The 15,936-nt window shown below is 36.8% G+C and overlaps 2 protein-coding genes across 5 annotated transcripts in view; one reads left to right on the top strand and one right to left on the bottom strand.

Moving 5' to 3' along the window:
• Window positions 1–15,936, top strand: part of CEP44 (centrosomal protein 44) — a 494,127-nt gene that overhangs the window by 466,036 nt on the left and 12,155 nt on the right. The window contains exon 1 of one of the 2 annotated variants that reach the window (XM_079305693.1): window positions 15,417–15,569. The exons of the other annotated variant lie outside the window; for it this stretch is intronic. The gene's annotated coding sequence lies outside the window, so the exon portion shown is untranslated. Of the gene's footprint in view, window positions 1–15,416; window positions 15,570–15,936 lie in introns of those variants that run through there. 2 annotated transcript variants of the gene reach the window in all.
• Window positions 1,003–15,831, bottom strand: FBXO8 (F-box protein 8). Of its 3 annotated transcripts, none has more exons than XM_079305692.1 (6): window positions 15,220–15,423; window positions 13,184–13,520; window positions 10,948–11,074; window positions 4,049–4,167; window positions 2,415–2,611; window positions 1,003–1,650 (listed from the first exon to the last, which is right to left on the bottom strand). In XM_079305692.1, exons 2-6 carry the CDS (start codon window positions 13,510–13,512, stop codon window positions 1,463–1,465), a joined length of 960 nt encoding a protein of 319 aa, XP_079161818.1. In that variant the 5' UTR covers window positions 13,513–13,520; window positions 15,220–15,423; the 3' UTR covers window positions 1,003–1,462. The 3 variants fall into 3 exon arrangements, 2 of the variants coding, with proteins under 2 accessions (XP_079161818.1, XP_079161817.1); XM_079305691.1 differs by having other exon boundaries at window positions 13,184–13,523; window positions 15,220–15,399; XR_013774243.1 differs by lacking the exons at window positions 1,003–1,650; window positions 10,948–11,074 and having other exon boundaries at window positions 2,474–2,611; window positions 13,184–13,523; window positions 15,220–15,831.

Raw genomic sequence — 15,936 nt, 5'->3', positions numbered from 1 at the left:
TGAAGGGTCATTCCTGAATTGAATTCTTGGCTCTGCAATAGGCTTTCTACATGAAAACTCAGATTAGTTCTGTTTTACAGATTATGAACACCTTCCCACCTCACCTCATGGTATAGTAGGGAAAAAGAATAAATATACTTGTTACCATGACGTATCTAGATGCTACTGATAGCTGAATATTATGTAAACAATCAGGAAAAGCTCTTACTTCAACTACAGTTATTCAACTTAAGAAAAGCACTGCTCTGTGAGTTGTCTGAACAAAAACTAGGCAAATCCTTATTCAATTTCTGCACATGCACAGCAGTTCCACTGCTAATACTCTCCACACTTCAGAAAATGTCAAGACAAAACCTAACCAAGTAATTTTAGAAGTATTTCCATAAATTTAGAGCTGTTTAAAATCCAACTTCATCCAACTATTTCAGTATCTGAATCTGAATTTATTCAGTTCTCCAATCCTGCACAGTCACTGCTCTGATCTTGCACAGTCAGTTTTTAACAGTTTTAGCAACAAGTCATCTGGTATACATTTGCCAAGGCATTTCCATCATTGACACTTCTAGACTGAGGGAACCAGTTGAAAGCAGCACTTCATTCACTCCTACCACTTTCCCTGTAAAGATTTTTTCTTGCTTACTGCACTGAATAGATGATTGTAGTTGCTCTGTTCCCCAAAAACTAGTATCTGCAAAATAGGTTATGTATGCAAATAACATAAACCTCTCTGTACACTGCGTGATTTCCCCTGGCTACCCCTGTATGGCATCAGGGTTCATCTAAAATAGAGCCTGCAATATTTAAAATTGAGTGAATAGCAGATTGGCAACATGCTAATTCAAGTTAATAAATATAGTATAAAATACCAGCTTAGATATTTTAAAGTGTTCTATCATCTCCTAGAATAAACTTTATTGTAGTATTCAGACCAATGTTCCTCTAACTTAAGTATCTGAGGTAGTCAGCATTGTAAAAAAAATGCAAACGAAAGTCAAACACTAATTTAAGAGATAAAAGGAGAAATTTTAGTTAAAATACTTTACAATAAAATAATTATGATTATAAATCTCTTTAGTTAAATATATACACATTACATGGTATTCTAAGAAGAATGAACTTATTAAAGTTTCAAGCAGATCCAATGCACAAATTCACCACCAAATTTTCAGCTTAGACTGTAATGTCAGTTTAACATTCATAAATGGCTGTGTCAGACTAATGGCATTGTTTTGTGCAAAACTAAAAAAAAAAAAAAATTATGAAAAAAATCCTTCTGTTCCCACAGTACATAGATAGAAAAGGTAGTTTACACATACACACACTTACACACACAAACTTTGATTGCATACAGAGGTTAGAATGACCAGCACTAAAATAACCCCCATCTCTACAAAATAATTAATATCTTGAATTGATGCAGTTTTTGAAAATTACAAATTTTAAGTGCTAGCAAATTGTGCTTTTAGGCAGCCACATGGCCAATAAGGTAGATGTTGTCATAAAGGTGCCCTACAAAATCTTCACTAATATTCTGTGCAGCTCGTCGGGTATTCCGGATGAATTCCCTCTTTGACATTTTGTTCTTCACATGAGGGCTCGTTAGATCAATCGAAAGCAGAATCAAAGAGTAACACAGTACATACACTGCATCTAGACAAGAGAGAATAAATAAAAAAAGTTTAAAAAAGAAACTGTCATCATTAAAAGTATTTTTCCCTGTCTAAGAACCTTATGGTCTTTATCATCTAGGCTCTTGATTTTATATATATACATATACATACAACTACACAGAAGGGTATCCCAGTGAAATAAAATTTAATATAATTAATAATGTCAATAATTCAAATTAATGTCAGCACAGTGCCAAATGAAAATTTACAAATCTCTTAATATTTCTAAATAACCCAAAAGCCACTAAGGGCTTTATATATTTTCATTTAAACAGATTCTTGAAGTTTGTGTAAACTAAAGCCAACACACTACAAAAGCTTATCTTTTAAATATGTAAGCAGTTTCACTGCTGAAAACTGTTTCCCCCAACCAATTAGAAATGCTTGTTAATTTGAATGTGGCCCAATATTCCCTTTCATTTCTGTAAGACTATCCACAAGGCTTTTTTTTTTTTTTTTTTTGTTAACAGTGTAAGATTCTGCAAGGTGAAGTTCAGAAAAGAGAAAAGCTCAAAGTACAGACAAAAATGAAGGTAAGATAACATGGAAATAAAACCAACTAATCAGATAAAAAAAGAATCGGTACATTTGGTTTTGGGTTTTTCTTCTCCCCAACCCAAGTGGAATGATGACTCTATACTGAACCATTCTGTACTTTCAGAAATACTTGTTTAGGTGCTGCTATTGGGAACAGTTGCATCATCCAGAAGTATAAAGGATGATCCACCACTCATTTTTGCTTACCAGGGCTAAGGCCAAGCTCTCTCATCAAATCAGGATTGCAAGCACAGAATCTGTGAGAGAACTTTGTTATGAGAGTTTCAAGGTACTCCCCACGCTCCTCAGGAGCGTGAATGTGTCTGAAGAACTCTCTCAGTGCATTTGGCAAGAACTGATTTCTGAAGTTGTGCAGCGTCACAAGGTCATCCAAAACATCTCTCCTGGCAGAACAAAAACCCACATTATTAGAAAAGTTTCTTTTAACTGTTTAAATATGAAAATGTGTATATTTTAAAAATAAAAATTAAGGTTTTTAATAGTATAAGCTTTAAGGCAAAATTATCACTAACAGCACAAAGATAATATAAACACATATTCTTTGCCTCTTTGTCACCAAATACTATAAAGACATACATGAATCAGAACTCAAAGTTTATATGTATATTCAACCAAGATCAATATAGAGGCTTTGCTTCCTTTAAACTCTGATAAAACCATTAAAAAAGACAGTAAAAGGAACAAATTCATCCTTGTTGCACAATTTGATGTCTAAGTGGAAGCTGTTACAGGAGTTGTCTTGTTAAAACCAGGCTTCAGCTAGGCAAAAATCGCTCATGGAAGTCCATCAGGGTGTGATGTTCTCAGGTGTTTTGCACTGAACACAGACATATATAAAAGATTCAGACCACATCTATATCACAAGATGTGCAAAAGACAGTTGAAAAAAATTTGGAAGCAAATTTGAAGTGAACCTAAGAACATTTTCCTACGTTTGACCTGATTTTTACCTTGCTTGTGAGTTTTGACTTTTCTAAAAGTAGTTTTTATTTTTAGTGTCTGATTATACTGTTTATGAAGGGAAGATAAATGGCAGTAGGAGTCACTAACATTAACTGGCAATTTCATCCATTGAATGGTTTTGTATTTTTATTATTGTCAAAAAAAAAGGATAAATCTGAAGTTTTACAGCATAGGACTGCCAATGGTGATAACACCAAAGACTCTTTCTATTCCTTTAGTAGTACAGGCTGAAGAGGATGAGAAGCAAGAGGTGATTCCTGCTAGAAGTGCAGTTGGTTCTCTGTTCTTCCTATTCAGGTGCAGTCACTATTCTCCTTCTCCTTTTTGCCCTACCCCAACCTGAATGCATGAGAAAGCACTGGAGACAGAACAGCAGGCTACAAAAGTTCCCTTCTGCAGCTCCTGATGTCTCCAAGAGGATGCTCCCTTCCATCTCAGGAGGGGTGTGCAACTTCCAATCAAGAAATATCAGACAACCAAGGAATGGTTAGATAGTTCAACATTAGTTAAAAAGCCATTAGTAAAGTGATAACTACTTTTTCTGAATAACACCCATAAGAAAGGAAAAACAACTCTATCAAGTCAAGGAAAAGCAGCAAAATATCTATGCAAGATTTTGTGGGGATGTGAGATTTATTATTTATGGGTGGTATTTTTGAGGATTCTTATTAAGTGTTACAGTCTCATAAATACTTGAATGGAGTAACAGCTCAGATTTAGCAGAACCATTCATTACCTAGCTGCATTTTCTTGCCTTTTTACATCCTTGAAGTCACATCTCTACATTCAAAATATTGTTAAATGGGGCTGGTACCTTGAGTATTAACAGAAAATATCTTAAGAGAAATCTGAATTACCTTTCATCAAGGTAGATTCTCAGCTTCTTCCAATTCAGTGTTCTTGTGCAAAAGATAAATTTAGCTATTTCTTTCGATGAATCATCTAGTATGCCTTTGGACATAAAGTAGTTGACTCCCTGAGATAAAATACATGTACATATATATAAGTTTAATCTTCATAATGTATTTAGGAACAAGTATTGTACTTCACAATGAAGGAATGTAATCCTACAAATTAACTGGTTTGTTTTTCAGAATGATTCCTTCTCGCCTAAATCACATTTCAACATGCAAAATACACTCTAAAATTAGAAATCAAATGCAAATAAATAATTTAGTGTTATGGTTGAGATTTTACATACAGTCATAGTAGAATATTTTACATCATGAACCCCATAATGAGCATGGTGGTTCTTTAATAATTTCTTTACAGTGTGTATCAGAATTTTGCTTTTTATAGTTTTGTAATAGTATTTAAAATGTTGCAAGGACCATAACTGGCAATTTCATAACTTTGCCAAATAAGAAAAATCTTAGCCATAATGTGTTTAGCCTTCAAAACCTTTCATTAAAACAGTAATGTTCTCACATATATACAATGTATCACATTCAAATAGATGCATTAAATGCATTTGTTTAAATGTGCAATAATGCAAATAAACACAAGCACGCTGATTTCAAAGCAGAGGTAAGTATCAACATATATAGATATGCATACACATAAATAAGAACACTATGCCTAACAAAAAATAGTTTAAAAATACAGAATTGCATAAAATTTATACTCATATTATGATTTCCAGAATTGTACACTTTGACCAAGCACACTTTTTTTATAAAATAAACACAACAAATTTAAAGTATTTCAGTGACATTCTAGATTCTCTCTGGTCATTGAAATAACCCAAAGCATAAAACTATTTTCCTTACAACCTCTTACAAATCAAACCTCAACTAATGGATTTCAAAAATGTTCACACATTTCACCTAAGTTCAGGAAAAATCTAAACCTGAGAATAACTAACCAAGTTTTTCTGATTCAATTTGGCAGGGGCTGGGAGCAGTTCTCAGCATTTGTTACAAAGTGTTGCCATAGTTAAATACAACAGATCTTGACTACAGCACAAGGTTGAAATGTAGAATGAGTAGGACAGTGCATTTCTGCATAGAATAATGTACCAAGGCTACAACCTAAACCACCTTTAAAATACTTCTGAAATATATTTTCATAAATCTTCTGATATCAAACTTCACAATATTTTGTAAGTCTGCTCTTTGTGTTTACATTACAGCTACAAAGATGTAGGGGCAGCCTGTCATTCAGTGTATAAACTAAACTTTCCAGTGCTCTTGAATTTTGTGTGAAAAAGAAATCAAGGACTGAGTGCAGGTTTGAAACATTTTGTGAAGTGGCTTAGTAAAACAAGTCTTAGTTGTCCCAAGCAGGAAAACAGATAATATAAGAACACAAGTTAAAAGCTAAGAAACATGTGTAGTATTAACTAGTGTTTTTACCAGTCCATAGTTTTTGCTTATATACTTATAGGAAATAGCAGTTAATCAAGATACATTTGTTTTGTTAAAATAATGGTTTATAAAAATAAATAAAAATATAAAGGTTTTTAGACAGGTAAACCAAAAAATCTAGCAGTGTTACACCCCAATTTTAAAAAATCTGTATTTAGGATGACAGTGAAACATGCATTGCTCTATCAGCTTGCATTTCAGTTCAAATTAGGTCATATTTAAGTTTGTCCATAATATGGATAGACAACATAACGTTAAGTACTTTCTTGAACCAGAGCTAAATAAGAAATTAAAAATGGGAGATAACAACAAGGATTTTGGCAATTTATGTAAGATGAGCAGCAGAATATCTCCTTTACATATATTCCAAGCTAATGAGATTTATGTTTGCTTCAGTAAGAAGTATTACCTTAAGGTAATACAAACTGAAGCCTGGTGAGAAAATCTTGAGTAGCATTTTGCTGCAATTAAACACTTCTGCAACACAGCCAGAAAACACCTAGCAGGACACAGAAGAGACAGGAGGAAAATAATACCTTCTTTATGATAGACAGTGGGTTTGTTTCTTTGTGACAGTAAATGCTGCAGTTTCTTCCTCATGCCCTAGCTAACAACTCAATGTAGGATATCCATCTGATAGAGAATAATAGTGCAAAGACTTTGTAGCCTATCTCTAATTCCTTTTTCCCCCACCACACATAATGCTTAACAATATCTTTCCCTGTGAATGCATTATCCTCAACTCATTCATAAGTAAACAGGGTCTAAAAAAATACACTTCACCACATGCCATTGTTTTTAGTTGCTTTTTACTTCATCCTAAGCTATAAGAATACTTTGCAACAGTAGAAGCCTGATTTCTCTTTTAAGTTCTTACAGCAAATGAAATTTATTTACAAGATTTACAGCATGTCACTGAATCTGTTTTTCGTAACACTGTAAATACTATCTTGAAAACCTCTCAGAACCCATGCTTCAAATAAATCACTTTTGGTAGCTAAAATGGCCACTTGTGGCATATATACTAGCTGAAATAAGTTGCCCTAAACACTATTAAAACCTATGCTAAGATTATTTATCAGTCAGCTGGTGATTCTCTTAGGAAACATTCAACTGCAGTCAGGTAGGCTTTTCTGTGCCATGATCTAGCAGCTCTGAAAAGGCCTTTTTAGCACTTGGGAAATATTGCAGAATGAGCACATATAGTAGTTTTAAAATTCTGATTCAGAGCACGGTAATGTTCTTAGAAATAGAGAATTGGGAAAGATGCCTTAAAGCTTGCCTCTGAGGATAGCATGTTATTTCTGAATTTCAGACAGCTCTGGATAAAATATCAATGTATGGAAGTGTTGATTTTAATTATATATACAAATAACAATTTTAAATATAGACTAACAGTAACAACAAAAGCCATTTGTTGCATTTCAGTACATTATTTTTTACAGTAGTTTTCTTTTTGCCGGCACACAATGCTTGTTTTGCCAGCCTATTCCATTACAGCACTGACACTCCTTTCTTGTTTTCTACCTGTTTCCAATAGTATTTGGATTTCTTTATATCCATACAGGATCTCTTTTCAGTGTTGATTACTATCTTCTTTGCTAAGAGTATTTCCAGACCACTTGAGTACAGCAGTCAACATCAAAACTAGCAGTGGCCTTTGACACTTCTGTTTAGATATGCACACAAACCAAACCAGACATATCCTAAATTAATGGCACAGCAATTTTAGAATCATTATCTAGTATAGTAGGGTCTCAATTTCTATTGGTGATTCTATGTAACATTAACATTATTAGTAAATAATAAGTAGACACGTGTTATTGTTCCCATTTTTCTTGGGAAGTACACTGTCTCAAAATATCTAATGGTGCATCTTCTGGAACAATGCAGAGTATTGATGAGATATTGTATAATGCACATTTTTATAACTACTAAGTTATGAATCAAGTTATTTGCTGACAAATGTGGACACAATATGTAACATACATTTCAAGCACTGTCTCTTTCACTGTATGTCTTTAAAATACAGTCTCAGTGATATAAACTTATGACAGGAGAAATTGCAAATGGAACCCGAAAATATTTTTCATGTTGCATAGAACCCATAACTAATAATTTACAAGATTAAACCAATCTGATTTTAATGTAGAATTATCAAAAGGTTTCAGCTCAGTGTTCCTTTCCAACTATTTTAATAAATCACATAAGCATTTCTTTACAGCATACACATACTTATAATATTCAAACTGATAAATCAATGCATCTCAAAATTGGCTTGCTTAGTAGATCACTATGAAATAGGGTAAGTTTCAAAAAATTTTGCTTAGAAATATGGCACAGTAGCCATTTTATCATCTACAGACTATCTACAATTAAAAAGCCAGGCAATGTAGCTTTATACATGTGGCTAACAATTTATAACCAGGAAAAGGTCAGAAAAACCTGGGCTCCCTGTCAAAAACTAAGGGCAGCTTGTGGAATGAGACAATCAGAAGAGTGGAAAGAAAGGCTTAGTATAAGCACTGTCTTACTGTACTTTATTATTATGCTACATAAAGGAAATCCTGATCTCACTGAAGACAGACAGTTTTGGAACAGTACTCTAGAAGGTCCAAAAAAATAAATCCTATTAAATAGATCAGTTAGAACCATTAAGGATGAAACAAAAAAACCCAGATCTTCTTTCCTGACCAAAAGATTCTTGTTTGTACTTTCAGTTTCAATTTTAGCTACATAGCATTGATTCATGTAATAAACTCGACAAAATATTTTGTAGAGAGTTAGAAATTGGATACAAAACAATGGGAAGTAACTTCTGGTTGCTTACAAATTCTGAATCATAAGCACACGAGATGAAATGAGCACTGCATGAGAAACATTCCACATACAGCATAGACTCTTTAAAATAAAATACAGCAGAAACCAGGTAGGTTTAAACAATATGGTATTTATATTCAAGTGCTAATACTAACACTAAACCATCCCCTCTCTCCAAAGAAACAACAAAAACCAGGTTCCAAAATCTTGGCTACAATGGTGGTGCCATATGAAAAAAGTGAACAAAACCAGCCAAAAAAAAAAAAAAAAAAAAAAAAAAAACCACAAAAAAAACCAAAACCAAAAAACAAAAACCCAAAAACCAAAAAAATAAACAAAAACCAAAAAACCCCAAAAAACCAAAAATCCCCAAAAAACGAACAAAAACCCCACCCCAAACATGCACTAGAGTTTTTTTTTCAGATTACATGTCGTGTTTAGGCACATCCTATCAGCAGAATGTGAGAACCTGCTGTGAATTATGCAAGCTCATGCACACAACCAACACGTTAAATTACAGCAGATATCACAACACCATGCACACAACAATGGCTAACCAGAAAATCCTACCACAAAGTGTGTAGATGCTCTTCCCTACCCCGTGAGCCACCGCTAGCTCTGGAGCTGTTGCTGTGGAGCCTGGTTACCCATTTTCATGACATGGGCGGTGTCCTTTGGAGAATCTTGCTCCTGTGGCTGTAAGTATTCTTATTTTTATAGTAATTTGATCAGGTCTGTTATCAAATGTAAAGCAGAGTTTGGCAGGAAATTCGGAGACACAATTTTTAATAGTGGAATGTCATATCATTATGTTCCAGTCACAGTGTCCTTATAATAATAATTCTGCCAATATCACAGTTGTAAGCAGTAAAAGCAGTAGTATTTGTGAAGTCTCCTGAAACTCAGGCCCTGAATGATTCCTACCAGGCTATGGTGCTCCACAGGGAGAGAGGAACAGAGCCCTTAGGAGATACCCTGAGGTTCTCATCTCTCATTGAAGCAGAGTGTTTGTACATCTATTGTAAAATGTAACCATAATGAAGAAGTATGAGTCACACAATAAAGTTAATACCTAATTTAGGTATGTCGTAAATTAGGTCTAATTTGCAGATCTTAATTTCCATTAAAAAATAATGAATCTTCTATTAATTGCCTTTTCTGAAGGTTTCAAATGCTTTAAACATACCAAGATTACTTTAAATAAGGTTGAAATATAATGGCACATTATAAACTTTAGTTAAGTGAAAAATTATGTTAAAAAATTGAAATACAAAGAAAAATTTGGATGGACAATGCTGCTAGCAATATACTTGATATATTATTAAAAACATGTAAGTTACCTAAATATTGTATTTCGTTTGAAAACTTTTATATTTATTATTAAATTTGTGAAAATTTTGCAGAAAAACAATACTAATCGCTCAAGTGGCCAGGTGCTGATGTCTCCAAGCTGTGCATCACAGTTCAAGGCAGAGTTCTACCAGAGAAATTACAAAGTACTCTATTTGTGACTGATAAAAGTAATGGTCTCTTAATCAAACAGAATATGATATAAAGCAAAAACTTAAATGAAATCACATTATTGCAATGATTCATAGAACTGCTTTATTTATTTTACCCCATGGTCACAAGTTCACACTTTCTATATCATACCAGCTGAGTGAATTTTGCTTTTAGAAGTGTTTCTTTTCATATCTCAGTCCCTTTTCTACTTTGGATTTACTCAGTTACCACTTCCATGTCTATGTGTAACTATATGCAGGAAGTTAACAGCATTTTTGCTCAGTATTGTGTACACTCTTTTCCTAGGAAACATGAAGCAGGAGTCTCGTTTTATACACAAAAGACTCTCTCTGTCACTTGGGCATTAACTGTCTATCTCCCAGGCAAAAGCTGTCTACTCTTAAATTGTTTTCCATTTTGAAAGGTGACAGACTGAAAGCAGAAACTTATAAATGAAAACCTTTCAGTTTGACAAGGGATTTTTTTTTTAAAGATAAATTTATGTTGTTCTGTAAGGAAAGATTATGCATAACAAACACCCACAGAAATTAAATCAATTTCATCTTCAAGATAGCTCAGCAGTAGATCTTTGTCATATTTCAAGATTTGCTCCTTGATAATGGAAATAGGTAAAAAATCCCCTACAAGAAAATGTGATTGCATAGAAGTAATTGGACTTTATACCTCATCCTGCTTTGCCTAAAGTGAAACCAAATTCATACTCTGCATTTTAACATTTTTATTTATGTAAGCTCATTGTTATTCTCTTACAATTCACCACTGTCTCTTCAGTTAGGATATCTGCCTTGTTCCTAAGTTAATATGTGGTTATGAATTTCTAGCATCCACAGAAAGTGTACAGAGCACTTAATAGGTAAGTCATGTAAATGGTGTACACAGGTACAATATTCAAAAAAAGACCAGAATATGGCTGTAGCTCAGTATTAACCATCCCTACAGTAAAAAAAACCACCTAGTAAAACTTTGTTTTTATATGGCTATAAGTATAAAAAAAAAAAATCACAATTATTGTAACTGTTTATTACTGTCAGCAACAGTTCACTTACCTCATCAGGGTTGGCATTAAAGGTGAGACTGCCCTCATCTAGCTGCATATACAATTTTCTAAAAGAAAATCCTAGAGGCGGATTCTTATTGTATATAGAACAGTGACCCCAAGTGGATTTGCACAACCTATGAAAATAGAATTAATCTATTATAAAAATTATTTTCTGAAATTCATGGATTTTACAGAAACAAAATGTAATCAACACTGAAAGCTAAATACTCAAACCATAGGAAAAGTTAGAAGTAGATTGCTGAAACAGTTATTAAGTCTTTTGTAATATTTTTCTAAAACCTTCAATTATATGATTAAGAGGTTTTGGTGTATTTGAGTGCAACTTCAAAATATATCCCAGTAGGTGGCATCATGACATCAGAGCAGAGACCTCTGGCACTCTTAGAACCTGAGCACTGGAGAACAGAAGTTGTTCTCCTTCAGTACTAGGACAGATTAAAACATTTTGTTTCTTTTCTTGTGCCCCACTTGTGCAGTGAATTGGGACACCATATCTGCACAAAATGATGCCATTAATTCAGCACTTTCCCCACCTGTCCTTTTTCACCCAAGCCTTCTTCCTTTTGTCCTAACTGGCCAGTCCTCTTGGCCAGCCCTAAGGACTGTCCCTAAGGACTAGATCCAGCCCCATCCTTCTCTATCTTCTATAACTTATCAGCTTCTTTCCCTTTTATTCCACCCTGACTTGCATCTCAGTTTCACCAGTTTCTGTCCCTCATTTCAGTTTCTTTGATGATATAATCTGCAATGGCCTTTATGCTCACTCTAGGCTCCTTAATGGACAGGTAGTTCTGCTTCAACACACCTGTCCTGTAACTAATCAGGAACAATGTTTAGGACCAGCAGGTAGTTGCTGGAGAGATGGAAAATACTTTTGTTTCCAATTCTGGAACCTGGGTCTTATTTGGACTGAGTTCACAACTGCAACCACAGTATTTGCAAAAGCTTAAACACACCCTTATACACGTGGAAGAGTAAAGATTTTTACAGAGATTATGCAAATTGAGATTTTAATTTATTGCTAAATCAGGACACATTTTCATTACCAAAAGAAATGTGGTATGAACATGAGTATTATTTGGAAAGATTTAATAAAAAATGACTGAACTGTTTCCCAGAATGAACTTCAAGGAAAATACATATTTCCACCCCACGTTAAGAATATATACTGCAGGCAATTAAAAAGCTCTAGAATCTTTAAGATTTGGTCTATGGAATTTATTTGTATTCAGGATGGGTTTGATACCAAGAACTAAGCACAGTAGAGTGTATATTGTTAAACTTCAAAGCTTATTGGTATCCTTCACTAGAATTCCTGTTTCCTGTCAATATAACAGTCCCCAAAAGCAGCACAACTGTGACTAAGAAGTTATCCTGCATTATTGCTTAATTCAAATGCAGCAGGACAAGGAAACAGATGAGGGGAGGAAGAGATGTAGAGCATTATTAAAGGAAAATAACCTGAACAGCAAGTCAACTGCTACTGTCTGTTAAGGGAGAAGAAAATGTTGTGAAAGTAGTTACAAGTTCTGCTGACTGTCTAAAGATAAGTATGATTTCATGAGTCATTTCTAGTGCTGTAAAACAAAAAATACCAAAGAATATGTTAATTACATTTTGATATTACACTATTTTATCTGAAAGAATGTTCCTTTATTTATTTCTCAGACATACAAATTCTGCATATGTTATACATAAATGTGTTTCAAGTGTTAAGCTGAAGAAATTTCACTTCATAAAAATTGACCTTTTCTTTCCTCCCTCCATAACCAAATTACAATGAAGATACACTTAAGCTGCTACAAGTGTAGTAGATGAGTTCACACTCCTCTTCATTTGAAGTTTGGCTAGCTTAAGCTAGACAACTGTTTGAAGTTCAGAGGAGCAATGAAGCAAACACCTGAGATGTGCTTTGAGCTAATAGAAAAGTGAAGACAAGTCCCTGGTTTTACCCCATGCTATCTCAAACACCAGGTGTATAACACACATGTATATTGTGCCAAGCACGCTTGTGTATGTAGTAATCTCCAGTAATAGCCTATACTAATTAGAAATCCAGAATAACACATTTATAAACTATGTAGTATTTCCTTTATATCAATCTCATTTAACTTAGGAAACCTTTGCTAGGGTTAGAAAGATGAAAGGCACTTGCTGAGACAAAATTAAAGCCTAATACATTTTACTATGTCCAGGTGATACTTCTTTTTTTTTGTGCTTACCCTTGCCAGAGAAGCTCATCATTAGCAAGATCCTGCCAGACACATGATGCTAGACAGAGATCAGTTGCATTCAGGTATGACAAAATGGTAAAACTAAGCTCTGGTGGCAACATTTCCAGGTTAATGAATCCTTCTTGTTCTTTAGATTTTCTTGTCTTCAGCAGGTGGTAAATGTCAATGCCTCCTTGGGCTTGCTTGCGGTTGCTTGTACTGGAAACATTGTTAGCAGGTATCCTCCTACCATGCTCTCTGGTGAGATAGCCTTGTCCACTGTATCCTTGCTGTTGCAATTGCTGGTTTCTAGCAATTCTCCAGAGTCCCTGACCCATCTGCGAGCCTGCTGGACATAAAATCCAAATTAGATCTTGACAGCTATTTGTAAACATTTGTAAGACAAACTCAGCACATAAGCAAAATTTTAGGACTGCTCTGAACAGGTAGAAAGTGAGTTCTGTCAAATTTATGCTGACCAGGTAACCAGTCGTCATGGGGCAACTGAAAAAATACTGAAAACAAAACCCCTTAAAAAAAAACTAGAAATTTTTTTTCAAAAGTTTCCATGCTTGAAAAGCTACAAAATTAACAATAAGCTTCTTCAAAGAGTACCAAATATTACCTATATCCCATGTAAGTTAAGAAACTTTAGGCTTCAGAACATTTGGAATCTTCAGACTTCCTTCAAAATTTAATTTAAAAACCTTATTTAGAGTCAATGAAGTACTATAAAACATAGGGAGAAACAAAAATGTATTGGGGAGCATAGTGACTGACACTGAAACAAATTTTAATGACTTCAGTGATAACACAGTAAGAATTTTGAGTGCTCAGAAACAGGAGAATAAGTATCTTTTCAAGCTTTCTTACTAAGTAACATAACGCCTTGATGGTAAGGTACTCACATACTTATACAAAGGATATCACTGCAGACGTAGTATAAAAAGCCTTTTGGTAATGTAAAAAAAATAAAATGTATTTGCTATTGTAAAGATCAACTGAAAAAATTTCACAGAAGAAACAAAATGAGACAGAATTTAAACCAGTCTAGAACCAGCTGCTGAAAAGCCATAAGCTCTGCTATTTGTATATTCAGCAGCTTATATGCCATTTGTTATAATTTTCCCAATCACATAATTACTTTCAGCTTTGTAGTAATCCAGGATTAATGCTTTCAGAGCCCATCATAATAAAAAATGAGCAAACCCGTTGTTATAAAGCCCTTTAAGTAGTGGTATCAAAAAATACATATTTTAAATTTATTTTGAACATATACTTTCAATCTTCAGATTCAGTATGCCACTCAAATGCATGTTTTCAAACTTCTAATACTATAATTTTATCTAGTAATTGAAACCTCTTGATAGCTTGGCTGTAGTAACTACCACAGTAAAAATAACATCAAGCTTGTTTATTAATCGCTGATCTTCTCTAGCTCTGTCTGCTATCTATCAAAGTCTGATTTAAGTTCTAATCGTGTCTTCCTCATGTTACTTTGCTACTGCATAATAAATTCTTCTGCAGTGTTGACAAGCATGATAGGATGCTAAAAGTAACCTAGATTAAAGCTGCATTAGTACTGGATTCTACCTCATTAAATAAAAACCAGCATGCGCTCTAGATATAAACACTCTCCACTTCATGATGACTGAGCCCTACAGCTGCTGCTTTAATGCCACGATTATCCCAACAGGAAAACGTTCTTTCCTTCGATGCAAGCCTGTTGAAGCCGAAGCTCCGTTCACAGCAGCTGCACTGCAGTCGAGGCTGCTGGTGCCCCCCGTAAGGTGAAAGCCCTGCAGTCCCGACGCGGGCCGTCCCGCAGGCCCGGAGCCGCCCCGGGGAGCCGGGGATGCACCACGTTCCGAGGAGCTGGGCAGCCCCGGCGCCCCCGAGCCGCTCCTCCCCGCGCAGCGCGGCACCGGGGCCCGGCCGGGCCCGGCCGCCCCGCTCCGGGGGCACCGGCGGGTGCCGCCCCCCGGAGCCCCGGCTGCCGATTGGCCGTGCCGCCCGTCCGTCCGGCGCGGCACCCGCGGCCCTACCTGTGCCAGCCCGGCTCCAACCGCCGCCGCGACGAGCCCGGCCCGCCTCCGTGCGAGGGCCGCGCCGGGCGGGAGGGGCTGCGCGGGCCTGGCGGCGCGGACGGGCGGACAGCCCCAGGGAAGGAGCCGCCGCAGGAGGCCGAGCCCGCCGCCGCCGCCGCCCGACTCCTGCACGGGCAGCGCTGACGTCCGCTGTTGTTGCTGGAAGTGACGTCGGCGGGAGGGACGCGCCGGAAGCGGAAGTGCCCGTGGGGCCCGGCGGCGGCAGATTCGGTCTGCGCCCGCCGCGTCCGGGAGCGGCCGCGGGCCCGGCCGCGCTCCCGAGGGAACGGCGGCGCTCCCGCCCCCGGGTGAGCGGCAGCAGCGCCCTCGGCGCGGGGTCTGTCCCGGCTGCCAGCCCGGGGCTCTCCCTCTCCTGGAGACGGCGCGGTCTCTGGCTGTGGTAGGGGCGAGGAAAGGCGAGGGGAGAGTCGGCCCCGGTCCCACTCTTGCGAGTTTGCCGCATTGCGCTGGTTCCGGGACCGCAGCCCGCCTGGCGTGTCCTGGCTAGGACACTCTTTTTTTCCGCTGGTGCCCAGGGCAACCAGCCCAGGACGCGCAGTCCCTTGTGCAGGTGGCCTCTGCGCCAGGCGTGTCGCAGCTGGCACGCCCGCCGAGTGCCGAACTTGGTGACGCTTTTACATCCGTGCGCAATAGCGCGATTTCCCCCAGCCCTAT

Source organism: Erithacus rubecula, assembly GCF_903797595.1.
Source record: "Erithacus rubecula genome assembly, chromosome: 5".
In the NCBI taxonomy this organism is placed as follows: domain Eukaryota; kingdom Metazoa; phylum Chordata; class Aves; order Passeriformes; family Muscicapidae; genus Erithacus; species Erithacus rubecula.
Note: the sequence above shows the minus strand (reverse complement) of the source record. Positions and strands in the feature narration are given on the sequence as shown.

What these genes read in the sequence shown, in the direction of transcription:
- FBXO8 (XM_079305692.1), bottom strand. Translation starts at nt 13,512, where the DNA reads ATGGGTCAGGGACTCTGGAGAATTGCTAGAAACCAGCAATTGCAACAG. An exon ending in GATGAGCTTCTCTGGCAAGG is followed by an intron (nt 11,075 to 13,183) that starts GTAAGCACAAAA and finishes CTATTTTCATAG; the next exon opens with GTTGTGCAAATCCACTTGGG. An exon ending in AGAGCTTGGCCTTAGCCCTG is followed by an intron (nt 1,651 to 2,414) that starts GTAAGCAAAAAT and finishes TCTCTTGTCTAG; the next exon opens with ATGCAGTGTATGTACTGTGT.